The sequence below is a fragment of the Tinamus guttatus genome, unplaced genomic scaffold, assembly GCF_059628265.1.
Source record: "Tinamus guttatus ecotype Peru unplaced genomic scaffold, ASM5962826v1 Tinamus_guttatus_pri_ptg001649l, whole genome shotgun sequence".
Classification (NCBI taxonomy): Eukaryota; Metazoa; Chordata; class Aves; order Tinamiformes; family Tinamidae; genus Tinamus; species Tinamus guttatus.
In genome coordinates, this window is record NW_028290183.1 from 1 (window position 1) to 27,623 (window position 27,623).

The 27,623-nt window shown below is 66.9% G+C and overlaps 3 protein-coding genes across 3 annotated transcripts; 2 read left to right on the top strand and 1 right to left on the bottom strand.

Moving 5' to 3' along the window:
- Window positions 1-725: 725 nt before the first annotated feature.
- LOC148590164 (beta-enolase) lies at window positions 726-7,983 on the top strand (the record flags this gene model as incomplete). Its single annotated transcript, XM_088539404.1, has 6 exons — window positions 726-948; window positions 1,794-1,991; window positions 4,196-4,397; window positions 5,698-5,806; window positions 6,800-6,858; window positions 7,880-7,983. Coding segments are annotated over 6 exons (861 nt in total), but the record flags the coding sequence as incomplete, so codon positions are not given.
- A 1,066-nt stretch (window positions 7,984-9,049) lies between these two features.
- Window positions 9,050-13,186, bottom strand: SPAG7 (sperm associated antigen 7). Its single transcript, XM_088539405.1, has 7 exons — window positions 13,097-13,186; window positions 12,479-12,546; window positions 11,653-11,741; window positions 11,454-11,538; window positions 10,701-10,790; window positions 10,211-10,367; window positions 9,050-9,165 (listed from the first exon to the last, which is right to left on the bottom strand). The coding sequence occupies exons 1-7, from the start codon at window positions 13,161-13,163 to the stop codon at window positions 9,050-9,052; spliced, it is 672 nt and encodes a 223-aa protein (XP_088395531.1). The 5' UTR covers window positions 13,164-13,186.
- Window positions 13,187-20,872: 7,686 nt separating this feature from the next.
- Window positions 20,873-26,327, top strand: LOC148590166 (kinesin-like protein KIF1C; the record flags this gene model as incomplete). The annotated part of the gene is made up of 8 exons (XM_088539406.1): window positions 20,873-21,009; window positions 21,804-21,876; window positions 21,976-22,055; window positions 22,723-22,817; window positions 23,486-23,569; window positions 23,640-23,695; window positions 23,768-24,012; window positions 26,218-26,327. Coding segments are annotated over exons 1-8 (880 nt in total), but the record flags the coding sequence as incomplete, so codon positions are not given.
- Between the last annotated feature and the right edge of the window lie 1,296 nt (window positions 26,328-27,623).

Sequence of the window (27,623 nt, forward strand, 5' to 3'; positions counted from 1 at the left end):
GAAGGACTCATTTGGGTTTTGGGGGGTCTTAGTTGAGTCTTGGAGGGTCTTGGGGGTTGGGTTATGGGGAGCTCAAATGGGTTTGGGGGGATCGTTGGGTCTTGGGGTCTTGGTTGGTTCTTGGGGCTGGAGCGATGGGTCTTGGAGGACCCAGTTGGGTTTTGGTTGGGTCTTGGTGGTCTCTGATGGGTCTTGGAGGACCCCGTTGGCTTTTGGAGGACCCGATTTGACCTTGGCAGCTTGGTTGAGTCTTGGGGGTCTTGGTTGGCTCTTGGGGGCATCGTTGGGTCTTGGGGGACCCCATTGGGTCTATGGGGCTTGGTTGGGTTCTGGAGAACCCAGTTGGGTTTTGGGAGACCCTAGTGCGCCTTGGGGGGTCTCCATTGGCCCTTGGAGGACCCGGTTGGGTCTTGGGGGACCCCATTGGGTCTATGGGGTTTGGTTGGGTTCTGGAGAACCCGGTTGGGTTTTGGCAGACCCTAGTGCGCCTTGGGGGTCTCCGTTGGGTCTTGGGGGACCCAATTGGGTCTTGGGGGACCCCATTGGGTCTATGGGGCTTGGTTGGGTTCTGGAGAACCTGGTTGGGTTTTGGCAGACCCTAGTGCGCCTTGGGGGTCTCCGTTGGGCCTTGGAGGACCCGGTTGGGTCTTGGGGGACCCCATTGGGTCTGGGGTCCCCCATTGGCTGCCGCGGCCCCCCGGAACCCCCCGCCCCCCTTCCCGCAGGCCTTCAACGTCATCAACGGGGGCTCCCACGCGGGGAACAAGTTGGCCATGCAGGAGTTCATGATCCTGCCCGTGGGCGCCGCGTCCTTCCACGACGCCATGCGCATCGGCGCCGAGGTCTACCACAGCCTCAAGGGCGTCATCAAGGGCAAGTACGGCAAGGACGCCACCAACGTGGGCGACGAGGGCGGCTTCGCGCCCAACATCCTGGAGAACCACGAGGGTGAGCGGCCGCCCGGACGCCTGGGCCCTTTCCCGTCCCCCGCCCCCGCCGAGGCCGGGTTGGGTTTCCGGCCCCTCCGTTAAATGTTGAGGCCAGAATTAGCCCCCGCGGCCGTAACCGGAGAAAGGCTGCGAGGGGGTCAGCAAAGGGCAGCGGCGCCCGGACGCCTGGGCCCCCGGCGGGGCGGGGGCTGGGTGACCTGGGGCCCGGGGGGGGGAACGGGGGCGGTCCCGGACGCCTGGGCCCATTGGGGGTGCCTGATACCGACCCCCGGACGCCTGGGCCCCCTTGGGGCACATGAGGCCCCGGACGCCTGGGCCCCCTTGGAGCACATGAGGCCCCGAACGCCTGGGCCCTCGGGGCGTGGGGGCAATCCTGGATCCCTATGGGGAGGGCAAGGGGGGGGTCCCGGACGCCTGGGCCCCCTCGGGGCGTGGGGGTGACCCTGGATCCCTATGGGGAGGGCAAGGGGGGGGTCCCGGACGCCTGGGCCCCCTTGGAGCACATGAGGCCCCGGACACCTGGGCCCCCTTGGAACACACGGGGTCCCAGATGCCTTGGCCCCCGGACGCCTGGGCCCTCGGGGCGTGGGGGCAATCCTGGATCCCTATGGGGAGGGCAAGGGGGGGTCCCGGGCGCCCGGGCCCCCTTGGGGCGTGGGGGTGACCCTGGATCCCTATGGGGAGGGCAAGGGGGGTCCCGGACGCCTGGGCCCCCTTGGAGCACATGAGGCCCCGGACGCCTGGGCCCCCTTGGGGCATGCGGGGCCCCGGACGCCTGGGTCCCCCATAGAGCGCATGGGGCCCCGGACGCCTGGGCCCACGCTCTGACTCCGCCGCCCCCAGCCCTGGAGCTGCTCAAGGCCGCCATCGCCCAGGCCGGCTACACCGACAAGGTCGTCATCGGGATGGACGTGGCGGCCTCCGAGTTCTACCGCGACGGCCGCTACGACCTGGACTTCAAATCGCCGCCCGACCCCGCGCGCCTGATCACGGGGGAGCAGCTGGGCCAGATCTACCAGGGCTTCATCAAGGACTACCCGGGTGTGGGGGACATTGGGGACACTGGGGACACGGGGGACACGGGGGACACTGGGGGACATGGGGAGACATGGGGGGACATGGGGGGACATGGGGGCATCGCGAAAGGAAGGGAGGTGGTGGCTTCTCTAGTGGCTCGTATAGGGTTGTGCAGGGGTCTGGGAGGGACTTAGTGCAGGGCTGGGGACACTGGGGGACACTGGGGGACACTGGGGACATGGGGGACATGGGGGGACATGGTGGGATATGGGGGCATCGCGATAGGAAGGGAAGTGGTGGCTTCTCTAGTGGCTTGTATAGGGTTGTGCAGGGCAGAACATCCTCTCCCTGGGCTCTGGGGACACTCGGGGACCCTCGGGGGACACCGAGGGCTCTGGTGACACTGGGGGACCTCACGGTGACACACTGTCCCTGCAGTGGTGTCCATCGAGGACCCCTTTGAGCAGGACGACTGGGGACACTCAGGGGACAATGGGGACACTCTAGGGACCCCCTGGTGACACTGGTGACACTTTGGTGACACTGTCCCCCTGTCCCCGCAGTGGTGTCCATCGAGGACCCCTTCGAGCAGGACGACTGGGGACACTAGGGGACAATGGGGACACTCTAGGGACCCCCTGGTGACACTGGTGACACTTTGGTGACACTGGTGTCCCCATGTCCCCGCAGTGGTGTCCATCGAGGACCCCTTCGAGCAGGACGACTGGGGACACTAGGGGACAATGGGGACACTCTAGGGACCCCCTGGTGACACTCTGGTGACAATGGCGACACTGGTGACACTGTCCCCGCAGTGGTGTCCATCGAGGACCCCTTCGAGCAGGACGACTGGGGACACTCTGGGGACACTAGGGGACACTCTAGGGACCGCAGGGGACACTAGGGGACACTGAGGGGGTTCTAGAGGACACTAGGGGACACTGGGGACACTTTGGTGACACTGTCCCCATGTCCCCGCAGTGGTGTCCATCGAGGACCCCTTCGAGCAGGACGACTGGGGACACTAGGGGACACCCTGGGGACACTCTAGGGACCCCCTGGTGACACTGGTGACACTTTGGTGACACTGTCCCCATGTCCCCGCAGTGGTGTCCATCGAGGACCCCTTCGAGCAGGACGACTGGGGACACCCTGGGGACCCCAGGGGACACTAGGGGGTTCTAGAGGACACTAGGGGACACTGGGGACACTCTGGGGACCCCAGGGGACACCCTGGTGACACCCTGGTGACAATGGTGACACTGTCCCCGTCCCCCCGCAGTGGTGTCCATCGAGGACCCCTTCGAGCAGGACGACTGGGAACACTAGGGGACAATGGGGACACTCTAGGGACCCCCTGGTGACACTGGTGACACTGGTGACACTTTGGTGACATTGTGGTCCCCCCGCAGTGGTGTCCATCGAGGACCCCTTCGAGCAGGACGACTGGGGACACTAGGGGACAATGGGGACACTCTAGGGACCCCCTGGTGACACTGGTGACACTGGTGACACTTTGGTGACATTGTGGTCCCCCCGCAGTGGTGTCCATCGAGGACCCCTTCGAGCAGGACGACTGGGGACACTAGGGGACAATGGGGACACTCTAGGGACCCCCTGGTGACACTGGTGACACTTTGGTGACACTGTGGTCCCCCCGCAGTGGTGTCCATCGAGGACCCCTTCGAGCAGGACGACTGGGGACACCCTGGGGACACTCTAGGGACCCCAGGGGACACTAGGGGACACCGGGTGGCTCTGGGGACACCCTGGTGACAATGGTGACACTGTCCCTGCAGTGGTGTCCATCGAGGACCCCTTCGAGCAGGACGACTGGGGACACTAGGGGACAATGGGGACACTCTAGGGACACTCTAGGGACCCCAGGGGACCCCCTGGTGACACTCTGGTGACAATGGTGACAATGGTGACAATGATGTCCCCGCAGTGGTGTCCATCGAGGACCCCTTCGAGCAGGACGACTGGGGACACTAGGGGACACTGGGGACACTCTAGGGACCCCCTGGTGACACTGGTGACACTTTGGTGACACTGTCCCCCTGTCCCCGCAGTGGTGTCCATCGAGGACCCCTTCGAGCAGGACGACTGGGGACACTAGGGGACAATGGGGACACTCTAGGGACACTCTAGGGACCCCAGGGGACCCCCTGGTGACACTCTGGTGACACTGGTGACACTTTGGTGACACTGTCCCCATGTCCCTGCAGTGGTGTCCATCGAGGACCCCTTCGAGCAGGACGACTGGGCCGCCTGGCAGCGCTTTGTGGCCCACGCCGGGATCCAGGTGGTCGGGGACGACCTGACGGTGACGAATCCGGAGCGGATCCAGAAGGCGGCGGAGATGGGAGCCTGTAACTGCCTCCTGCTCAAGGTCAACCAGATCGGCTCGGTCACCGAGTCCATCCAGGCGTGAGTGTCACCGCGTCCCCAATGTCCCCAATGTCCCCAATGCCACCTCCCCATGGCACCGGTGTCACCCCTGTGATCGGCTCGGTCACCGAGTCCATCCAGGCGTGAGTGTCCCCAATGTCACCTCCCCTGATGTCCCCAATGTCCCCAATGTCACCTCCCCGTGATGGCACTGGTGCCACCTCCCCATGGCACCAGTGTCACCTCCCTATGGCACCGGTGTCACCCCTGTGATCGGCTCGGTCACCGAGTCCATCCAGGCGTGAGTGTCACAATGTCCCCAGTGTCCCCAATGTCACCTCCCCATGATGTCCCCAATGTCACCTCCCTATGGCATCAGTGTCACCTCCCCGTGACACCCCCAGTGTCTCCCCTGTGATCGGCTCCATCACCGAGTCCATCCAGGCGTGAGTGCCACTGTGTCCCCAATGTCCCCAATGTCCCCAATGCCACCTCCCTATGGCATTGCTGTCACCTCCCCACGATGTCCCCAATGTCACCTCCCCATGATGGCACCGGTGCCACCTCCCCACAATGGCACTGGTGTCACCCCTGTGATTGGCTCCGTCACCGAGTCCATCCGGGCATGAGTGCCACTGTGTCCCCAATGTCCCCAATGTCCCCAATGCCACCTCCCCACAATGGCACTGGTGTCACCTCCCTATGGCACCGGTGTCACCTCCCCACGATGTCCCCCCGTGATCGGCTCCATCACCGAGTCCATCCAGGCGTGAGTGCCACCGTGTCCCCAATGTCCCCAATGCCACCTCCCTATGGCACCAGTGTCACCCCTGTGATCGGCTCCATCACTGAGTCCATCCAGGTGTGAGTGTCCCCAACGTCCCCAATGTCCCCAATGCCACCTCCCTATGGCACCAGTGTCACCTCCCTATGGCACCGGTGTCACCCCTGTGATCGGCTCCATCACTGAGTCCATCCAGGTGTGAGTGTCACCATGTCCCCAGTGTCACCTCCCTGTGATGGCACCGGTGCCCCCTCCCCGTGACATCCCCAGTGTCACCTCCCCACGCTGTCCCCGCGTGTCCCCGTCCCCTCGCGCTGTCCCCTTGCGCTGTCCCCGTCCCCATGCTGTCCCCGCGTGTCCCCGTCTCTGTCCCTGTCCCTGTCCCCGTCCCTGTCCCCACACTGTCCCCACGCTGTCCCCGTGTGTCCCCGTCCCCTCGCGCTGTCCCCTCGCGCTGTCCCCGTCCCCATGCTGTCCCCACGTGTCCCTGTCTCTGTCCCTGTCCCCGTCCCCACGTGTCCCCACGTTGTCCCCACGCTGTCCCCGTGTCCCCAGGTGCCGCCTGGCGCAGGGTCACGGCTGGGGGGTCATGGTCAGTCACCGCTCGGGGGAGACCGAGGACACCTTCATCGCGGACCTGGTGGTCGGGCTGTGCACGGGCCAGGTGGGTGACAGCGGCGTCCCCAGTGTCCCCAATGTGTCCCCAATGTCCCCAATGTGCCCCCGTGTGTCCCCAATGTCCCCCAATGTCCCCAATGTCCTTCCATGTCCCTCTATGTCCCCACATGTCCCCCGATGTCCCTCCCTGTCCCCCCGTGTCCCCCCATGTCCCCCAGTGTCCCCCCCATGTGTCCCCAATGTCCCTCCATGTCCCCAATGTGCCCCCATGTCCCTAATGTCCCCAATATCCCCTCATGTCCCCCCGATGTCCCCCCATGTCCCCCCCGTCCCTCTATGTCCCCCCGTGTCCCTCTATTTCCCCCCATGTCCCCATGTCCCCAATGTCCCCACATGTCCCCCCATGCCCCCCGATGTCCCCCCGTCCCTCCATGTCCCCCAATATCCCCCCATGTCCCCTCCATGTCCCCCAATGTCCTTCCATGTCCCTCTATGTCCCCAGTGTCCCCAATGTCCCCTCGTGTGTCCCCAATGTGCCCCCATGTGTCCCCAATGTCCCTCCATGTCCCTCTATGTCCCCAATGTCCCCAATGTCCCCCAATGTCCCCCCATGTCCCCCCATGTCCCTCTATGTCCCCAATGTCCCCCAATGTCCCCAGTGTCCCCCATGTGTCCCCAATGTCCCCCAATGTCCCCTCATGTTCCCCCATGTCCCTCCATGTCCCCCCATGTCCCCCCCCGTCCCCCAATGTCCCTCTGTGTCCCCAATGTCCCTCCATGTCTCCCCATGTCCCTCATGTCCCCTCATGTCCCTCCATGTCCCCCCATGCCCCTGGATGTCCCTCCATGTCCCCAAAATCCCCCCATGTCCCCAGTGTTCCTCCATGTCCCTCCATGTCCCTCCATGTCCCCCAATGTCCCTCTATGTCCCCCCATGTCCCCTGTGTCCCTCCACGTCCCCCAATATCTCCCCATGTCCCCCCATGTCCCCCATGTCTCCAATGTCCCCAGTGTCCCCAATGTCCCCATGTCCCCCCAGATCAAGACAGGGGCTCCCTGCCGCTCCGAGCGTCTGGCCAAGTACAACCAGCTCATGAGGTCGGTGACGCTGTCCCCAACGTCCCCAACGTCCCCAACGTCCCCTCGTGTCCCCAATGTCCCCAACGTCCCCAACGTCCCCTCGTGTCCCCAACGTCCCCGTGTGTCACCACAGACCCCCCATGTCCCCCCCGGGACCCTCCCCATCCCCACGTGTCCCCCAGGGTCCCCCGTTGTCCCCACGTCCCCTTGGGCTGTCCCAGCTCCCTGTCCCCCAGCTCCATCCCCAGTGTCCCCAATGTCCCCTCAATGTCCCCAATGTCCCCCCCATGTCCCCCCCATGTCCCCAATGTCCCCTCAATGTCCCCAATGTCCCCATTGCTCCTGTCCCCACTGGGACCCCCCCCCCCGATGCCACCCGGACCCCCCAGTCCCTCCCTGTCCCCATGTCACCATCCAGGTCCCTCCTTGTCCCCATGTCCCCATGTCCCCTCCTTGTCCCCATGTCACCCCCAGGACCTTCCCTGTCCCCTTGGACCCTCCTTGTCCCCCCCAGGTCCCTCCTTGTCCCCACAGCGCCCAAGCCCGTCCCCATCCCTGCATGTCCCCAATGTCCCCTGTGTCCCCAATGTCCCCTCAGTGTCCCCAATGTCCCCAATGTCCCCATTGCTCCTGTCCCCACTGGGACCCTCCTGATGCCCAGGTCCCCTCTGATGCCACCTGGACCCCCCAGTCCCTCCTTGTCCCCATGTCCCCAGGTCCCCCCCTGTCCCCGTGTCACCATCCAGGTCCCTCCTTGTCCCCATGTCCCCAGGGACCCTCCCTGTCCCCGTGTCACCATCCAGGTCCCTCCTTGTCCCCATGGACCCTCTTTGTCCCCCCCCAGGTCCCTCCTTGTCCCCACAGCGCCCAAGGCCATCCCTGCATGTCCCCAATGTCCCCCCGTGTCCCCAATGTCCCCAATGTCCCCCACATCCCCAATGTCCCCAATGTCCCCAATGTCCCCCGCGTCCCCAATGTCCCCAATGTCCCCAATGTCCCCCCGTGTCCCCAATGTCCCCAACGTCCCCAACGTCCCCAGGATCGAGGAGGCGCTGGGTGACAAGGCCAAGTTCGCCGGGCGCAAGTTCAGGAACCCCAAGGCCAAGTAGGACGGACGGGGCCACCCGGGGCCACCCGGCCCCCCCTTGGGGACACCGTCGTGTCACGTGTCCCCCCCCCGCAATGTCCCCAAAGCGGCTTCAATAAATGACCTGGAGCAGGAGGGACCGGCTCGTTATTGGGGGGGGGGACGTGGGCGGGACACAGGGGCCCCCCATTGTCACCATGGTCACCCCATTGTCCCCATCAATGTCACCCGGACGCCGTGGTCCCCCCATTGTCACCAGGGTCCCCCCATTGTCCCCTCGATGTCCCCAGGAATCCTGGGTCCCCCCTTGTCACCACTGTCCCCCCATTGTCCCCCTCGACGTCACCCGGACTCCGGGGCCCCCCATTGTCACCACTGACTCCTCATTGTCGTCCTTGATGTCCCCAGGACTCTGGGGCCCCTCTCAGTGTCACCGCTGTCCCCTCATTGTCCCCCTCGATGTCACCCGGACACCATGGTCCCCCCATTGTCACCAGGGTCCCCCCATTGTCTCCTCAATGTCCCCAGGACTCCTGGGCCCCCTCATTGTCACCACTGTCCCATTGTCCCCCCGGACGTCACCCGGACTCTGGGGCCCCTCCCAGTGTCACCCGGACACCAGGGCCCCCCCACTGTCACCAAGGTCCCCCCCCTGTCCCCCCGATGTCACTCGGACGCCGGGGCCCCCTCCTTGTCCCCCTCGATGTCACCCAGGACCCCTGGGTCCCCCATTGTCACCAGGGTCCCCCCATTGTCCCCCTCAATGTCCCCAGGACTCCGGGGCCCCCCCATTGTCCCCGTTGACGTCACCCGGACTCCTGGGCCCCTTCCCTTGTCCCCCCCCCCCCATGCCACCCGGACGCCGGGGCCCCTCTGACGTCACTCGGAGGCTCCATCAGACACAGACGTTTAATGGGGGCGAACGCCCCGCCCCCCCCCGGCCGCAGCTCCGCCCCCCCGGCCGCGGCCCCGCCCCCTCACGGACACCCCCCTCCCGAGGCTCCGCCCCTCGCGGAGGCTCCACCCCCCGGCTGAGGCCCCGCCCCCTCGCGGAGGCTCCGTCTCCCCGGGCGCGGCCCTCCCTTCCCCCCGAGGCCCCGCCCCCCGGCGCTGGCCCCGCCCCTAGGCCGAGGCCCCGCCCCCCGGCGCTGGCCCCGCCCCCCGGCGCTGCCGCTTGGCGCGGATCTCGTTCATGGCCTCCTCGATGGAGCGGGTGTCCCGCTTGTTGGCGGCCGGAACTGCGGGAACGGGCGGGATGAGGGGGGGCCCCGGCGTCCGGGAGACCCCAAAGACCCCCGGGGATCCCCCCAAAACGCCCAGGGATCCAGGGAACCCCCAAAGGGTCCCAGGGAGCCCCCAAAACCCCCAGGGATCCCCCCAAAATCCCCCAGGGATCCAGGGAACCCCCAAAACCCCCAGGGATCCAGGGAACCCCCAAAGGGTCCCAGGGAGCCCCCAAAACCCCCAGGGATCCAGGGAGCCCCCAAAACCCCCAGGGAACCCCCCAAAAACCCCCAGAGATCCAGGGAACCCCCAAAGGGTCCCAGGGAACCCCCAAAACCCCCAGGGATCCAGGGAACCCCCAAAACCCCCAGGGAACCCCCCAAAACCCCCAGAGATCCAGGGATCCCCCCAAAAGCCCCCCAAATATCCAGGGAGCCCCCAAAACACCCCAAGGATCCAGGGAGCCCCCAAAGGGTCCCAGGGATCCAGGGAGCCCCCAGAACCCCCAAACGGCCCCCAAGGATCCAGGGAACCCCCCCAAACCCCCTAAGGATCCAGGGAGCCCCCCAGGGATCCGGGGATCCCCCAAAGACCCCCCAAAGATCCAGGGAACCCCCAAAACCCCCCAAGGATCCAGGGAACCCCCAAAAAGCCCAAACAGCCCCCAAAAGGATCCAGGGATCCCCCAGACGGGCCCCATGGATCTGGGGATCCCCCAAAGACCCCCAGGGATCCAGGGAACCCCCAAAACTCCCCAGGATCCGGGGACCCCCAAAACCCCCAAACAGCCCCCCAAGAATCCAGGAAACCCCCAAATGGCTCCAGGGATCCAGGGATCCCCCAAACGGCCCCCAAGGATCCAAGGAACCCCCAAAAAGCCCAAACAGCCCCCAAAAGGATCCAGGGATCCCCCAGACGGGCCCCATGGATCCGGGGATCCCCCAAAGACCCCCAGGGATCCAGGGAACCCCCAAAACCCCCCAAGGATCCAGGGAACCCCCAAAGACCCCCCAGGATCCAGGGACCCCCCCCCCAAGGGGCCCCGGCGTCCGGGCTCACCGCAGCCGTAGGCCTTGTTGGCCTCCATGGTGGGGGCGGCGGCCTCGTCGGCGCCGCAGCCAATCAGGTGCCGGTATTTGTCCTTGTAGTCGCTGAGGGGGCTGGCGGGGGCGGGGCCTCGCCGGAGCTCCGCCTCCTCCTCGGCCGCCGCCAGCTCCTGGGGGGGCGGGGCCTCGCGGTGACCCTCCCCCGTCGGGAGCCCCGCCCACAGGCTCCACCCTGCTCCCCGCTAAGCCCCGCCCCCCAGCAGAGCCCCTGCTAGGCCCCACCCCCTGAGCAAGCCCCTCCCCTTCACCCCTCGGCCAGACCCCGCCCCTTCGCTCTGGGTGCCCCAGGCCCCGCCCCTTCACCCGGGCTCCACCCCCTCACAGGCCCCGCCCCCACTCACACAGAGCTGCCGCCTCCAATCTCATCCCCTTGGGCAGACCCCGCCCCCTCTCAGGCCCCGCCCCACATAGGCCCCGCCCCCTCTCAGGCCCCGCCCCCTCACCCGCAGCCGCCGCCGCTCCTCCGCCCGCTGGGGGTCCCAGTCCTCCCCCCTCCGGTAGGCGTCGAGTTCCTCATCCGAGGGGGCGAATTCCTGCGGGAGCCGGACGCCTGGGCCCCTTCCCGGACACCCGGGATCCTCCCGGATACCTGGGATCCTCCCGGACACCCGGGATCCTCCCGGACGCCTGGGCCCCTTCCCGGACACCCGGGATCCTCCCGGACGCCTGGGCCCCTTTCTGGATACCCGGGATCCTCCCGGACGCCTGGGCCCCTTGCGGGACACCCGGGATCCTCCCGGACGCCTGGGCCCCCTGCGGGACACCCGGGATCCTCCCGGACGCCTGGGCCCCTTCCCGGATACCCGGGATCCTCCCGGACGCCGGGGCCCCTTCCCGGACACCTGGGATCCTCCCGGACGCCGGGGCCCCTTCCCGGACACCTGGGATCCTCCCGGACGCCTGGGCCCCTTCCTGGACACCCGGGATCCTCCCGGACGCCTGGGCCCCTTCCCGGACGCCTGGGCCCCTTCCTGGACACCCGGGATCCTCCCGGACGCCTGGGCCCCTTCCCGGACGCCTGGGCCCCTTCCCGGATACCCGGGATCCTCCCGGACGCCTGGGCCCTTTCCCGGAGCCCTGGAGCCGCCCCCCCGCCGGATGTCGGGACATTCCCGGATCCCGGGGACATTCCCGGATCCCGGGGACGTTCCCGGACGCCGGGGCCCCTTTCCCGGACGCCGGGGCCCTTCCCGCACCTTCTTGAACACCATCACGTAGCGGCTCTCGTCGTCGTCCCCGAACGAGAAGGACGTCAGCCCGGCCACCTCGGCCACGTCGTGGCTGCGGGGGGCGGGGTCAGCGCGGACAGGCCCCGCCCACCCACGAGGCTCCACCCACCCCACGAGGCCCCGCCCACCGCGAGGCCCCGCCCACCCCCAGGCCCCGCCCACTCACAGGATGCTCCGCTCGATCTTGCTCATGGGCTGGAAGCGGCGCCGGGGCTCCCCGCTCGCCTGGATGAAGGCCGAGACCTCGCGCTCCATCTGCGGGAAAGGGCCCAGGCGTCCGGGAGGGGGCCCAGGAGTCCGGGAAGGATCCGGGAATCCGGGAAAGGGCCCAGGAGTCCGGGACACCCCAAAGAGGGCCCAGGTGTCCGGGAAAGGGCCCAGGAGTCCGGGAAGGATCCGGGAATCCGGGGAGGGCCCAGGTGTCCGGGAAGGGGCCCAGGCGTCCGGGACATCCCAAAGGGGCCCAGGCGTCCGGGAAGGATCCGGGAATCCGGGAAAGGGCCCAGGAGTCCGGGACATCCCAAAGGAGATCCCAGCATCCAGGAGGGGGCCCAGGCGTCCGGGAGGGGGCCCAGGAGTCCGGGAAGGATCTGGGAATCCGGGAAAAGGCCCCGGCGTCCGGGACACCCCAAAGGGGCCCAGGCGTCCGGGAAAGGGCCCAGGAGTCCGGGAAGGATCCGGGAATCCGGGAAAGGGCCCCGGCGTCTGGGACACCCCAAAGGGGGCCCAGGAATCTGGGACGCCCCAAAGGGGCCCAGGCGTCCGGGAGGGGGCCCAGGAGTCCGGGAAGGGCCCAGGCGTCCGGGAAGGGGCCCCGGCGTCCGGGAAGGGCCCCGGTGTCCGGGAAGGGGCCCAGGCGTCCGGGAAGGGGCCCCGGTGTCCGGGAAGGGGCCCAGGCGTCCGGGAAGGGGCCCCGGCGTCCGGGAAGGGCCCCGGTGTCCGGGAAGGGCCCCGGTGTCCGGGAAGGGCCCAGGCGTCCGGGCCGCGCTCACCCTCTTGCGGAACTCGACCTTCTGCCTCTTCTCCTGCTCCTGGAGCTTCTTGGCCCGGGCGGCCCGTTCTGGAGGGGGGGGGACACAGGGGGGGTCGGCCCGGACGCCTGGGCCCAACCCCTCCCCCCCCCCACAGTGTGGGCGGGGCCACAGGACCCCGTTGGGGCGGGGTTAGGGGCGCCCTGGGGGCGGGGCCAAGCGGGGGGGGAGAGTGGGGAGGGGGTGGGGCCAGGAGGAGGGGAGCAGAGCAGGTGCAACGGGTGGGCGGGGCTCCGAGGGGCGGGGCCAGACACAGGGTGGGCGGGGCCAAGTGCAGGCCTTGGGCGGAGACTCCGTGGGGGCGGGGCCGAGTACGGGGGTTGGGGGCTACGTGGGGGGCGGGGCCAAGCGCATGAGCTGGGCGGGGGCGGGGCCAGGCACGGGGTGGGCGGGGCCACGCGGGGGGGCGGGGCCAGTCACGGGGTGGGCGGGGGCTCCGCGGGGGCGTGGCCGGCGCGGGGGGGGCGGGGCGCAGCGGGCGGTTCCCCCCCCCCCCCGCGGGACCGTTACTGCCCCCCCGCCCCTCCCCCCCGTGACCGTTGGTGACCCCCGCGTGACCCCGCGTGACCCCGCGCTGACCCCGCGCGGCGCCGTCCCCCGGCGGCCGCTCCATGGCGCTCAGGATGGAGCCCAGCAGGTCCGCCATCTTGGCGCCGCGCCCCGCCCGCTTCCGCCGACGTCACCGCGCACGCGCCGCCGCGGCGGCCTCGCCCCGCCCCCCTTAAAGGGGACGCGACCGCCCTTAAAGGCGACGCGAACGCCCCCCCCCGCCGCCCCCGTTTCACTTTTTTGACACTTTTTACCCTTTCTGACACTTTTTAAGCGTTTTTCACGCTTTTTTGATGCTCTGGGGACACTTCCACGCCGCTTTTTGTCGGTTTCGGCCCCTTTTTGGGCACCGCCGCGGCGGGGTCACGCGGGGTGGGCGGGGCCCCGCGGGGTGGGCGGGGCCCGGCGCGGGCTGCACGCCGGGTGGGCGGGGCTCCCCGCCGCGAGGCTCCTCCCCCTTTGCGGTGTCGGGTGCAGAGCCGCCGTTTCGGGGTTCCCCTTTGGGGCTCGTTTTGGGGCGGAAAGGGCGGATTTGGGGGTCGTTTTGGGGCAGAAAGAGCGGATTTGGGGTGTGGGCGGCAGGGAGAGCAATGACGTCACCAGAGTTTAATGTTTGGAAAAGAAAAGAACATGGCGGGGGGTGGGGAGGGGTCGGGGGTGTGACGTCACCCGTGACGTCACCCGTGACGTCACGCCCGGGGTGACGTCACCGCTCACTCCTGCAGGGGGGGCGGGCGGACGGCGGCTCCGGAGGGATCCGGGCTCCACGCGGGAATTTCCGGGCTCGGATCCCGGATGGCGTCGGATCCGGATGCTCCGAATCCGCCCCACGAGCTCCGCTTGAGCCTGAAAACCGGGAATGTCCCATGGGATTTCTTGGGAAGAGCTGGGAACGTCCCGTGGGATTTCTCAGGAAGAGCCCGGAATGTCCCATGGGATTTCTCAGGAAGAGCCCGGAATGTCCCATGGGATTTCTTGGGAAGAGCTGGGAATGTCCCATGGGATTTCTCGGGAAGAGCCGGGATTTCCCGCGGGATTTTCCCCACCGGTCGATGCTGTCCTGGCGCCGTTTGAGCTCCTCCAGGTGGGATCCCACGCGGGAGCCGCTTCCCTTCTCCGGGCGCCGCTTCCGCCCCCGGAGCTCCCGCGGCGCCGGCAGCCGCTCCCCGGGCGCCTGCGGATGGGCGGGAGGCCGGAATTCCGGCGCTTCCCGCGGCCCTTCCCCAGGGACCTTTTCCAGGTCCATTTCCCCCATTCCCAGGTCCATTTCCCCCTTTCCCAAGGACCATGTCCCCATTCCCAGATGCATTTCCCCCTTCCCAAGAGCCATTTCCCCGTTCCTAGATCCATTTCCCCTCTCCCAAAAGCCGTTTCCCTATTCCCAGATGCATTTCCCCATTCCCAGATCCATTTCCCCATTTCCCAGATCCATTTCCCCCTTCCCAAGAGCCCTTTCCCCATTCCCAGATCCATTTCCCCCTTCCCAAGGGCCGTTTCCCTGTTCCCAGATCCATTTCCCCGTTCCCGGCTCCATTCCCCATTCCCGGCTCCATTTCCCCATTCCCGGCTCCATTCCCGTCTCCATTCCCCATTCCCGTCTCCATTCCCGGCTCCATTCCCCATTCCCGTCTCCATTCCCCATTCCCAGATCCATTTCCCCATTCCCGGCTCCATTCCCGTCTCCATTCCCCATTCCCGTCTCCATTCCCCATTCCCGTATCCATTTCCCCATTCCCGGCTCCATTCCCGTCTCCATTTCCCCATTCCCGTTTCCATTCCCCATTCCCGGCTCCATTTCCCCATTCCCGGCTCCATTTCCCCATTCCCGGCTCCATTCCCCATTCCCGGCTCCATTCCCCATTCCCGGCTCCATTTCCCCATTCCCGGCTCCATTCCCGTATCCATTTCCCCATTCCCAGATCCATTTCCCCATTCCCAGCTCCATTCCCGTCTCCATTCCCCATTCCCGTCTCCATTCCCCATTCCCGGCTCCATTCCCCATTCCCGTCTCCATTTCCCCATTCCCGTCTCCATTTCCCCATTCCCGTCTCCATTTCCCCATTCCCGGATCCATTCCCCATTCCCGGCTCCATTTCCCCATTCCCGGCTCCATTCCCCATTCCCGTCTCCATTCCCCATTCCCGTCTCCATTCCCCATTCCCAGCTCCATTCCCGTCTCCATTCCCCATTCCCAGCTCCATTCCCGTCTCCATTCCCCATTCCCGTCTCCATTCCCCATTCCCGTCTCCATTCCCCATTCCCGGCTCCATTTCCCCATTCCCGGCTCCATTTCCCCATTCCCGTCTCCATTCCCCATTCCCGTCTCCATTTCCCCATTCCCGTCTCCATTTCCCCATTCCCGGCTCCATTTCCCCATTCCCGGCTCCATTCCCGGCTCCATTCCCCATTCCCGTCTCCATTCCCCATTCCCAGATCCATTTCCCCATTCCCGGCTCCATTCCCCGTTCCCGTCTCCATTCCCCATTCCCGTCTCCATTCCCCATTCCCGTCTCCATTCCCCATTCCCGTCTCCATTCCCCATTCCCGTCTCCATTTCCCCATTCCCGGCTCCATTTCCCCATTCCCGTCTCCATTCCCCATTCCCGTCTCCATTTCCCCATTCCCGTCTCCATTCCCCATTCCCGTCTCCATTTCCCCATTCCCGGCTCCATTTCCCCATTCCCGGCTCCATTTCCCCATTCCCGGCTCCATTCCCGGCTCCATTCCCCATTCCCGTCTCCATTTCCCCATTCCCGGATCCATTCCCCATTCCCGGCTCCATTTCCCCATTCCCGGCTCCATTCCCCATTCCCGGCTCCATTCCCGGCTCCATTCCCCGTTCCCGTCTCCATTCCCCATTCCCGTCTCCATTCCCCATTCCCAGCTCCATTCCCGTCTCCATTCCCCATTCCCAGATCCATTTCCCCATTCCCGGCTCCATTCCCCGTTCCCGTCTCCATTCCCCATTCCCGTCTCCATTCCCCATTCCCGGCTCCATTCCCCATTCCCGGCTCCATTCCCCATTCCCGGCTCCATTCCCCATTCCCGGCTCCATTCCCCATTCCCGGCTCCATTCCCGGCTCCATTCCCCATTCCCGGCTCCATTCCCGTATCCATTTCCCCATTCCCGGCTCCATTCCCCATTCCCGTATCCATTTCCCCATTCCCGTATCCATTCCCCCTTCCCTCCGGACCTGCGCCAGCAGCTCCAGGCGCAGCAGGAAGGGGCAGATCCCGTTGGCTCCGTCCGTCCAGCTGGAAAAGCGACCGGATCCTCATTGCGGAGCCGGGAGCCCTTCCCGACAGCCCCGCTTCATTAACGGGGTCATTAATTACTATTAATGACACAAGAACAAGGGCGGCGGCGCCGTTCCCACCTGGCCGGCATTCCCGGCCGTGCCGGAGCCGCGGGATGAGGGACATTCCGGCATTCCGGAGCCGCGGCGCCTTCGTGCCGGCTCACGGTCTCCGATTGCCTGTGGAAAACAGGAAAAAATGCAAAAATGGGAGAAAAAATCACAAAAAAACTCCAAAATTCGTGCACGGTAGGTGGGATTTGTTCCTGTTTCCCTCATAACCTCCCTGCGCTTCCATATGGATTGGGAAGGATTAAAGGAGCCGTTAGGAGATAATTGTTAAACAAGGAGTTTGGTTTTGCCCCACAGCACATATACATATATATATGTATACAAATATATATAGTTTTATTGTGTTTTGTTTTATTTTAGTGCCGATATCCCAGGAATCCCCTGTACCTGGAGGAGCGTCCGAAGGCGGCGACCGGCGGCCGGGGCTCCATGGAGGACAAATGTGAGGAAAACGGGGGAGAAATGGGGAGAAAGGAGGGAAAAGGGTGAGGAAAGAGGGAAAAGAGGGAAAAGTGTGAGGGAAAAGTGTGAGGAAAGGAGGGAAATGAGGGAAAAGTGTGAGGGAAAAATGTGAAATGAGGGAAAAGCGTGAGGGAAAAGTGTGAGGTAAAAGTACAAGGGAAGGAGGCAAAATGAGGGAAAAGTGAGAGAGAACGAGGGAAAAGTGTAAGAAAAGGAGGAAAAATGAGGGAAAAGCGAGAGAGAAGGAGGGAAAATGGAGGAAAAGCTCGAGGGAAAAGTGAGCAAAAGGAGAGGAAATATGGGAAAGTGTGAGGGAAAAGTGTTAGGAAAGGAGGTAAAATGGGAGGAAAGAGTGAGAGAAATGTGTAAGGAAAAAGTTTGAAGAAAAATTATGAGGAAAAGGAGGGGAAATGGGGAGAAACGTGAGGGAGATGTGTGAGGGGATTAGTGTGGAGAAAGGGAAAATGGGGGATAATGTGAGGGAAAAGTGTGAGGAAAGGGGGAAAATGGGAGAAAAGTGTGAGGGAAAAGTATGAGGAAAGGGGGAAAATGGGAGAAAAGTGTGAGGGAAAAGTATGAGGAAAAGGGGAAAATGGGAGAAAAGTGTGAGGGAAAAGTATGAGGAAAAGGGGAAAATGGGAGAAAAGTGTGAGGGAAAAGTATGAGGAAAAGGGGAAAATGGGAGAAAAGTGTGAGGGAAAAGTGCGAGGGAAAAGTGTTAGGAAAAGGGGAAAATAGGAGAAAAGTGTGAGGAAAAAGTGTGAGGAAAAAGTGTGAGGAAAAAGTGTGAGGAAAAAGTGTGAGGAAAAAGTGTGAGGAAAAAGTGTGAGGAAAAAGTGTGAGGAAAAAGTGTGAGGAAAAGGAGGGAAAATGGGGGGAAACCTGAGAGAAAAGGGAGTGAAGATGGAGAGAATCTTGTGAGAGGAACACAGAGGGGAAAAAAACCACAGCGTGACAGAAAACAAGCAAAAAAAGTGAAAAAAGAGAAAAAAAAAAGTGTATGTTAATGTATATATATGGATAAATTTTATTTATGTTATATGTGCTTATGGGAGGGTCCCCACCGGCTGCCGTTGCCCTTTTAAGGGCCGAAGGGGGCGGGGCTCCGCGCCAGGCCCCGCCCCCGTCCCGGCTCCCGGGGCTGCTGCGGGGCAGGTGAGCGCGGGGGGGGGGGGGGGGGGCACCGATTTTGGGGGAAAAGCTTCGAATTTGGGGAGTTTGGGGGGGGGGGACACGGGGGGGGTCGATCCAGGTCGGGGGGGGCGGGGCCAATTTGGGGGGCGGGGGGGGGATATTCCGGGGGGGGGATATTCCAGGTGTTTATTTTCCAAAGGGGGGGATTATTCCATGCGGGGGGGGTGGGTCATTCCAGGGGGAATTCCAGGTAAACGGGATGTTTTTTTTTGGGGGGAAGCACCGCATTTTGGGGGTAATTCCATCCCCGGAACGCCCCTATCCCGCCGGGAACGCCGCCATTCCCGCGGACGGCATCGGCGCTCCGGTGCCCTTGAGGATCCCGGCGGATCCCGGCTCCGCGCCAGCGCCCGGAATATTTTTAGCTCCGGGTGTTTTTATCCCCCCCGCTCTTCCCGCCTCCCTCCGATTCCTCGGACCCGGGACGCCCCGTCCCGATCCCGCGGGAACATCCCGGATCCGGCGACCGGAGAGGAGCAGATTGGGGAGAATCCATCGGGATTTGGGGCTCCCTGGGAGCGGGAGATCCCCCGGATCCCATTCATTTTTCCAGGGAAAGCGGCCGGATCCGGCGCCGGCCACCGGAGCCTTCCCAAGGTAACGGAGCCGGCTCCTTTCCCCCATTCCCGCTTTATCGGAACGTTCCCATCGGGAGCAGCCGGGATCCGCTCGGATCCCTCCTCCAACCCCATCCCGGCGGATTCCCGGGATGGGAACTTCCCCCCGGAGCCGGATCCGCCGTTTCCTGCGGGAATCTCCCCGTTTTCCCGGTTTTTCCGGCCCCGCTCCGGTGCTTCCCGGGAGGTCACACGGCTGTCCCGGATTAGCCGCGTCCGTGCCCTTTCCCGGGAATGCCGGCGCCGCGGATCGCGGCTTGGGTTACAGCGCTCCGGCCGCGGGGGGGACATTCCTCACGCTGGGAATGCCAAGGAGCCGATCCCGGCTCCGGAGCCGCTTCCCGGGAAAACCCCCCCGGAGCGGGAGAAGCTGCTGATCCCCCTCGGAAGCGGCTCCTGGGAATGGCGGAGTTGGGATTCGGCAGCCATAGGGAGCGATATTCCCGACAGCGGGAACGCTGGGAAGCCGGTATTCCCGACCATTCCCGCAGGATCCGCATGGCGGGAGCCCCCGTCAAAGCGACCGCCCGCGTCCGGCCCTTCAATTCCCGGGAAAGCGGCCGGGAGGCCCCGGGAAGCGACTGCGGCCGCGCCGGCGATCCCGGCGTTCCCGGCGTTCCCGACGCTCCTGGCGTTCCCGGTATTCCCGGTATTCCCGGCGTTCCCGGCGCTCCAGAGGGATGGGGGGTGGGATCCCATCCGGGTGTCCCGGAATTCCATGGGGGTGAAGGAGGATCCAGCTGCACCGTGGGGGCGGGGCCAGGGGCGGGGCCAGGGGCGGGGCCGGGCGGTGGGGGCGGGGCTTTGGGCGCTACCGTGTGGGGAGGGGCGGGGTCGTGGGTTGGGGGCGGGGCCTCAGAAGAGGGGGCGGGGCCAAAAGGGGCGGGGTTAGGGGCGGATCTGGATGAACAGGGTGGGGTTAAGGGGATTGGGGGCGGGGTTGAGGTATTGGGGGCGGGGTTAACGGGATTGGGGGTTGAGGGGATTGGGGCGGGGTTAAGGGGATGGGGGCGGGGTTAGGGGGATTGGGGGCGGGGTTGGGGGATTGGGGGCGGGGTTAAGGGGATTGGGGGCGGGGTTAAGGGATGGGGGCGGGGTTAAGGGGATGGGGGCGGGGTTAGGGGATTGGGGGCGGGGTTAAGGGGATTGGGGCGGGGTTACGGGGATTGGGGCGGGGTTAAGGGGATTGGGGGCGGGGTTACGGAGATTGGGGGCGGGGTTAAGGGGATTGGGGGCAGGGTTGAGGGAATTGGAGGCGGGGTTACGGGGATTGGGGGCGGGGTTAAGGGGATTGGGGGTGGGTTAAGGGGATTGGGGGCGGGGTTAATGGGATTGTGGGCGGGGTTAAGGGATTGGGGGCGGGGTTACGGGGATTGGGGGCGGGGTTAAGGGGTTTGGGGGTGGGTTAAGGGGTATTTTGGGGAGAAAAGGAAGGGATTTGGGGGTGGAGTCAAGGGGACCAAGGGGTGGGGCTAGAGGATGTGTGGGCGGAGCCAGCGGCGGGTTGGGGGCGGGGTCAGAAGGCTCCGCCCCCTCCCAGCGCTGCCCCCCGAGGAGGCTCCGGGCGGGGCCCCCCCTCCCCCCAGCGCCCCCCATGGAGAGGGGGGGGGCGGCAGCGCCGGGAGCCCCGGAGACGCTGCAGGTGACGTCACCGTGTCCCCAAGGTCCCCAATGGCCCCAATGTCCCCCCGTGTCCCCCCGTGTCCCCAATGTCCCCAATAGCCCCAATGGCCCCAATGGCCCCCCGTGTCCCCAATGTCCCTCACGTCCCCGTGTCCCCTCCATGTCCCCCCGTGTCCCCAATGTCCCCAATGTCCCTCACGTCCCCCCTGTGTCCCCATGTCCCCCCATTGTGTCACCCAATGTCCCCTCATGTCCCCAAGGTCCCCAATGTCCCCAATGTCCCCCCCGTGTCCCCATGTCCCCCCATTGTGTCCCCCAATGTCCCCCCATGTCCCCAATGTCCCCAATGTCCCTCATGTCCCCGTGTCCCCCCATGTCCCCAGTGTCCCCAATGTCCCCCCGTGTCCCCCAATGTCCCCAATGTCCCCCCCGTGTCCCCATGTCCCCCCATTTCCCCAGTGTCCCCCCGTGTCCCCAACGTCCCCAACGTCCCCCCGTGTCCCCAATGTCCCTCACGTCCCCGTGTCCCCCCGTGTCCCCCCATGTCCCCCCATGTCCCCCCGTGTCCCCAATGTCCCCAACGTCCCCATGTCCCCTCGTCCCCCCAGCACGTCATCTCGGAGCTCACTTCCCGCTGGGAGCGGCGCCTGCAGCAGTCGCGGGACCGGAGCGCGGCCAGGTGACACCTGGGGACAGCGGGGGGGGCGTGTCCCTGGGACCCCCCCTTTGTGTCCCCAGGACTCCCCCGTGTCCCTGTGATCCCCCCCGTGTCCCCAGGACCCCCCCGTGCCCCCCCATGACCTGGTGTCCCCTTTTCCCCCCATGTCCCCCAATGTCCCCATGTCCCCTCATGTCCCCCCATGTCCCTCCATGTCCCTCCATATCCCCCCATGTCCCCATGTCCCTCCATGTCCCCCCATGTCCCCCCTGTCCCCTCATGTCCTCATGTCCCTCCGTGTCCCTCTGTGTCCCCCCATGTCCCCATATCCCCCCATGTCCCCATGTTCCCCTGTCCCCCCATGTCCCTCCATGTCCCCCATGTCCCCCCATGTCCCCATGTCCCCTCCGTGTCCCCCCCATGTCCCCCCATGTCCCCATGTCCCTCCATGTCCCCCCATGTCCCCAATGTCCCCCCATGTCCCCCATGTCCCCGTGTCCCCCCATGTCCCCCCATGTCCCCCCATATCCCCCCATGTCCCCCATGTCCCCCCGTGTCCCCATGTCCCCCCATGTCCCCCCATGTCCCTCCATGTCCCCATGTCCCCCCATGTCCCCCATGTCCCCTCATGTCCCCCATGTCCCCATGTCCCCCCATGTCCCCTCATGTCCTCATGTCCTCATGTCCCCCCCATGTCCCCATGTCCCCCATGTCCCCATGTCCCCCCATGTCCCTCCATGTCCCCAATGTCCCCCCAATGTCCCCTCATGTCCCTCCATGTCCCCAATGTCCCCCCAATGTCCCCGTGTCCCCAGGGAGGCGGCGCTGGCCGAGCTGGTGGCCCTGGGTGACGACGGCGGCGCCATCGGCCTCTTCTGCCCCAAAACGGCGAGTTCGGGGGGGGGGGGGGGGTGACACCCGGGGGGGGGTCCCCGTGGCCCCGCCCCCCGTGGCCCCGCCCCCGTGACCCCCCCGTCCCCCCCCCAGGCCCCCCACCTCGTGAACCTGCGTCCGGAGGCGCCGGGGGCCGCGGGGCTGCTCTACCGGCTGGGGGGGGGCGTCACCAGGTGGGGACAACGGGGGGGGGGGACACGGGGGGACGGGGGGGGGACACGGGGGGGACACGGGGGGGGACATGGGGGGGACATGGGGACACGGGGGGGGACATGGGGACACGGGGACACGGGGGGGACATGGGGGGGGACACGGGGACACGGGGGGGACACGGGGGGGGACATGGGGGGGGGACATGGGGACACGGGGGGGACACGGGGGGGACACGGGGACACGGGGGGGGACACGGGGACACAGGGACACGGGGGGGGACATGGGGGGACGGGGGGGACACGGGGACACGGGGGGGGCGTCACCAGGTGGGGACACGGTGGGGGGACACGGGGGAGGGACACGGCAGGGACACAGGGACATGGGGGGGTCATGGGGACACCGAGGGGGGGACATGGGGACACGGGGGGGGGAACATGGGGACACCGGGGGGGGGGGACACGGGAGGGGACACGGGGACACGGGGGGGTCATGGGGACACGGGGGGGACATGGGGACACGAGGGGGGTCACCTCAATGACCCCCCCCCCGTGTGTCCCTCCCCCCCCCCGTGGGGACACCGGGGGGGGGGGGGACACGGGGGGGGACACGGGGGGGACACGGGGACATGGGGGGAGGGGTCACCTCAAGAGCCCCCCCTTGTGTGTCCCTCCCCCCCCCCCCCCGCAGCGTGGGCGGGGCCGGCGCTGACGTGGAGCTGCCGGGGGCGGAGCCTGCGGGGCGGCTCTGCCTGATCCGGAGCGAGGCCGGAGCCGGGGGGGAAGGTGCGGGGGGGGGGGGGGCATGGGGAGACCCCGCCCCCAAATGGGGACCACCCCCGAAATGAGACCCCGCCCCCGAAATGAGAGCCCGCCCCTAAAATGAGACCCCGCCCCCAAAATGGAACTCTCCGAAATGAGACCCCGCCCCCAAAATGAGACCCCGCCCCTAAAATGGGACCCCGCCCCCAAAATGAGACCCCCCCCCAAATGGGGCCCTCCCCCCAAAATGGGACCACCCCCAAAATGAGACCCCGCCCCCCAAATGAGACCCCTCCCCTAAAATGAGACCTCCCCCCATAAGGACCCCCCCAACATGTTCCCGCCCCCCCCATAATGAGACCCCCCCCCCAGGATGAGACACCCCCCCCCCCTCGGGACACCCCCCCCCCATAACCCGGACACACCCTGGGATCAGCCCCCCCCCCCCAAAACGAGACCCCCCCCCCACGTGACTCCATCGAGACCCCCCCCCAACGCCCCCCCCGCAGGTAGCCCCGCCCCCAGGCACCATCATGGGGGGAGGGGTTTGTGCACAGGGGGCGGGGTTTGTGTGTGCGGGGGGCGGGGTTTGTGTGTGCGGGGGGCGGGGTTTGTGTGCGGGGGGCGGGGTTTGTGTGCGGGGGGCGGGGTTTGTGTGTGCGGGGGGGGGTCACGGCGGTGCCCCCCCCCAGCCGTGGTGACCCTGGAGCCCCTGGCGGGGGCCGAGACCTTCGTCAACGGGACGCGGGTGACGGCGCCGCGGGTGTTGTTGTCCGGTAGGTGACGGTGACACCGGGGGGGGGGGACACCCGGACACCCGGTGTTGTCACCGTGTCCCCCCCCCAGGGGACCGCGTCACCCTCGGCGGGAGCCACCTGTTCCGCTTCACCCACCCGGAGCAGGTGCGGAGACAGCGGGAACAGGCGGAGCGGGAACGCCGGGAACGCCAGGAACAGCGGGAACGCCGGAAACAGGCAGAGCGGGAACAGGTAAAGCGGGAACGCCGGGAACAGGCGGAGCGGGAACACCAGGAACACTGGGAACGCCAGGAACAGCGGGAACACCGGGAACGGCAGGAACACACGGAACGGCAGGAACACCGGGAATACCAGCAACAGGCACAGCGGGAACGCTGGGAACACCAGGAATGCCAGGAACAAGTGGAGCAGGAGCGTCAGGAACACCGGGAACGCCAGGAACACCGGGAACGCCAGGAAAAGTGGGAACGCCAGGAAAAGCGGGAACGCCGGAAACAGGCAGAGCGGGAACAGGTAAAGCGGGAACGCCAGGAACACCGGGAAGGCCAGGAATGGCAGGAACACCGGGAACAGCAGGAACACCGGGAATACCAGCAACAGGCACAGCGGGAACGCCGGGAACACCAGGAATGCCAGGAACGAGTGGAGCGGGAACGTCAGGAACACCGGGAACGCCGCAAACAGGCCGAGCGGGAACAGGCGAAGCAGGATGAGCTTCGGGAACAGGCGGAGCGGGAACGCCGGGAACACCAGGAACGCCAGGGGAAGGCGAAGCGGGAACGCCGGAACGCCGGGATCGGCAGCGGCGGGAGAGGTGATGGGGGGGGGGGGCACCGAGGGGGTCATCGGGGGCCACCACAGGGTCCCCAAGGGCCACAATGACCCCCCCGGACCCCCCCCAGGCTGCAGGAGCCGGATGGGGACAAGGACGGGGACAAGGATGGGGACAACAATGGGGACAAGGACGGGGACAAGGACAGGGACAAGGAGCCGCCTCCGGTGAGGGGGGACCCGGGGGGGGCCCGGGGTGTCCCCAGGCCCCCCAGGACCCTGAACTGTCCCCAACGTCCCCAGGAGGCCCCGGTGCCCCCCCCGGGCCCCCCCCGGCGCCGCCCGGCCCTGCCCCGGTACCAGATCCCGCAGCGGCGCCGGGGGGGGTCCCCGACGGGGGGGGCGCCCGTGACGTCATCGGCCGTGACGTCATCCGCGGTGACGTCACCGGTGCCCCCCCGGTGGGGGGCGAGCGGCCGGGCCGGGACCCCCCCGCCGTGAGTGACACCCCCCCCTCCTTGGGGACCCCCCCCCTCCTTGGGGACCCCCCGCAAAGCCCCTCCCCCCCTTGGGGACAACCCCGGGACCCCCCCCCCGTGACACCCCCCCCCGGGGACCCCCCCCCCCTGGGGACCCCCCCCCCCGGGGACAACCCGTGACACCCCCCCCATAGGGGGCCCCCCCCGTCCTGCCCCCCCCTTGGGGACCCCCTTGTTCCGCCCCCCCCCCCACAGACCCCCAACCCCTCCTGCCCCCCCCCCCCGTGTCCCCCCTCCCTCCTCCTTCCTCCCCCCCCCCACGAGGCATCCAGGGGCGGGGGGGGGGGAGCGGGTCGTGACGTGGCGGAGGGGGGTCGTGACGTGGCGGGGGGGGGGTCATGACCTGACGTGGCACCGGGGGGGGGGGGCGGGGCTCCCGCAGGTCCCGGAGGCGGCAGCGGCTCCAGAACCGGAACCGGCCCCGGGGGGGGGCGGGGCGCGGGCCGGGCCCCCCCGGCGAGGAGGGGGGGGGCGGCGGCGGCGCCGGGGGGGGGGGAGGGGGGGAACGGCCGCTCCCCCCCTCCCCCCGGCGCCAAAATGACCCCCCCCACCCGTGACCCCCCTCCCCTTGGGGGGGGCACCCCCACGTGACGTATTTTATTTGGGGAGGGGGCGCGTGACGTCATTAAAACGCTCCAGCCCCGCCCGTCTCCGCTGTCCCTGCGGGGGGGGGGGGCGGTTTCCCAGCAGCCCCCGCGGCGCCGCTCCGGGGGGGGGGGGGAGGGGGCGGGGCTGGCGTCGTGCCCCGGCCCCGCACGTGGCGCCGCCTCCCGTCATGCCCCGCGCGCGCGGGGAGGGCGGGGGGGGAGCGTCCAGCCTGGCAGCCGCAGGCCCCGCCCCTGGGCGGGGCGGACACGCCCCCTTCCCCCCCGCGCGCCCCCGCCCCTCCCGCCGCCGCGCGCTCCCATTGGCCCGCGCGGCGCCGCGGGGGCGGGGCGCGGCCCGCGGAGGGGCGGGGCCCGCGGAGGGGCGGGGCCCGCGGAGGGGCGGGGCGGCCTCAGGCCACGCCCCCCGCGCCCCGTCCCGCCGCCGCCGCCGCCGCCGCCGTTGCCGCCATGAGGCCCCGCGCGGCGCCGCCCGCTGCCGCTGCTGCTGCTGCTCTGGGTCCTGGCCCGGTCCGGCCTGGGACAGGGGAGCCCCGGCCGCAACGTGTCCCGGTACCGCCGCCTCCCGGTGCCGCCCTCCCCGGTACCGGTACCGCCTCCCGGTGCCGGCCGCCTCCCGGTACCGCCGGTGCCTCCCGGTACCGCCGCCTCCCGGTACCGCCTCCCGGTACCGCCGGTGCCTCCCGGTACCGCCTCCCGGTACCGGTGCCGGTGCCGCCCCCCGTGACCCCCCCCCCGCTCCCGTTTCCAGGCCCGTGTTCCCGTGCGGGGGGGAGCTGAGCGGCGACTCCGGCTACGTGGCCAGCGAGGGCTTCCCGGCGCCGTACCCCGCCCAACCGGAGCTGCACCTGGACCATCGCGGTGCGGCCCGGCCCGGTTCCGGTCCACGTCCCCATCCCGATCCCGATCCACATCCCGATCCACATCCCCATCCTGATCCCCATCCCGGTTCCGGTCCACATCCTCATCCCGATCCACATCCCGGTCCACATCCCGATCCCGATCCCCATCCCGATCCCGATCCACATCCCCATCCCGATTCCCATCCCGATCCACATCCCCATCCCGATCCACATCCCGATCCACATCCCCATCCCGATCCGATCCACATCCCCATCCCCATCCCGATCCACATCCGATCCACATCCCCATCCCGATCCACATCCCGGTCCCGATCCCGATCCACATCCCCATCCCGATCCACATCCCCATCCCGATCCCCATCCCGATCCCCGTCCTGATCCCAGTGCTAATCCCGGTCCTGATCCCTGTTCTGATCCCAGTGCTAATCCCGGTCGTCAATCCCAATCCCGGTCCCCATCCCAATCCCCGTCCTGATCCCAGTGCTAATCCCGGTCCTGATCCCAATCCCGGTCCTGATCCCAATCCCTATCCTGATCCTAGTGCTAATCCCCGTCCCGATCCTGGTCCTGACCTGATCCCTATCCCTGTTCCTGTTCCCATCGCCATCCTCATCCCAGTCCTAATCCAATCCCCATCCTGATCCAGTCTTAATGCCGGTCCCCGATCCCAATCCCGATCCCGATCCCGATCCCAGTCCCGATCCTGGTCCTGACCCGATCCCGGTCCTGTCCTGATCCCCGTCCTGGTCCCCATCCCGCTTCCCATCCTGCTTCCCTGTCCCTGTCCCAATCCCTCTTCCTATTCCCATCCCGATCCTGTATCCCGGCCCCAGGCCCGGCCCCATCCCAACTCCCAATCCACAACCCCATCCTGATCCCAGCCCATCCAGCCCCATCCCAATCCCGACTCCATCGCACCCCATCCCAATCCCAACTGAATCCCATCCCAACCGCTAACCCAACTCCTTCCCAATCCCAGTCTCCTCCCAATTGCCATCCCAGTCCTATCCAACCCCATCCCAACTCCATCCCCGTTCCCATCCCCATCCCGCTCGCATCCCAATCCTGCTCCCATCCCAATCCCCATCCTGCTCCCACTCCCATCCCGCTCCCATCCCATTCCCAATCCCGTTCCCATCCCAATCCCGATCCCATCCCATCCCATCCCCATCCCATCCCAATCCCGATCCCATCCCCATCCCATCCCCATCCCCATCCCGCTTCCATCCCCATCCTGCTCCCATTCCCATCCCGTTCCCATCCCCATCCCGCTCTCATCCGGATCCCATCCCCA

What these genes read in the sequence shown, in the direction of transcription:
- SPAG7 (XM_088539405.1), bottom strand. Translation starts at nt 13,163, where the DNA reads ATGGCGGACCTGCTGGGCTCCATCCTGAGCGCCATGGAGCGGCCGCCG. An exon ending in AGGAGCGGCGGCGGCTGCGG is followed by an intron (nt 10,368 to 10,700) that starts GTGAGGGGGCGG and finishes CCGCCCCCCCAG; the next exon opens with GAGCTGGCGGCGGCCGAGGA. An exon ending in CAACAAGGCCTACGGCTGCG is followed by an intron (nt 9,166 to 10,210) that starts GTGAGCCCGGAC and finishes CCGTTCCCGCAG; the next exon opens with TTCCGGCCGCCAACAAGCGG.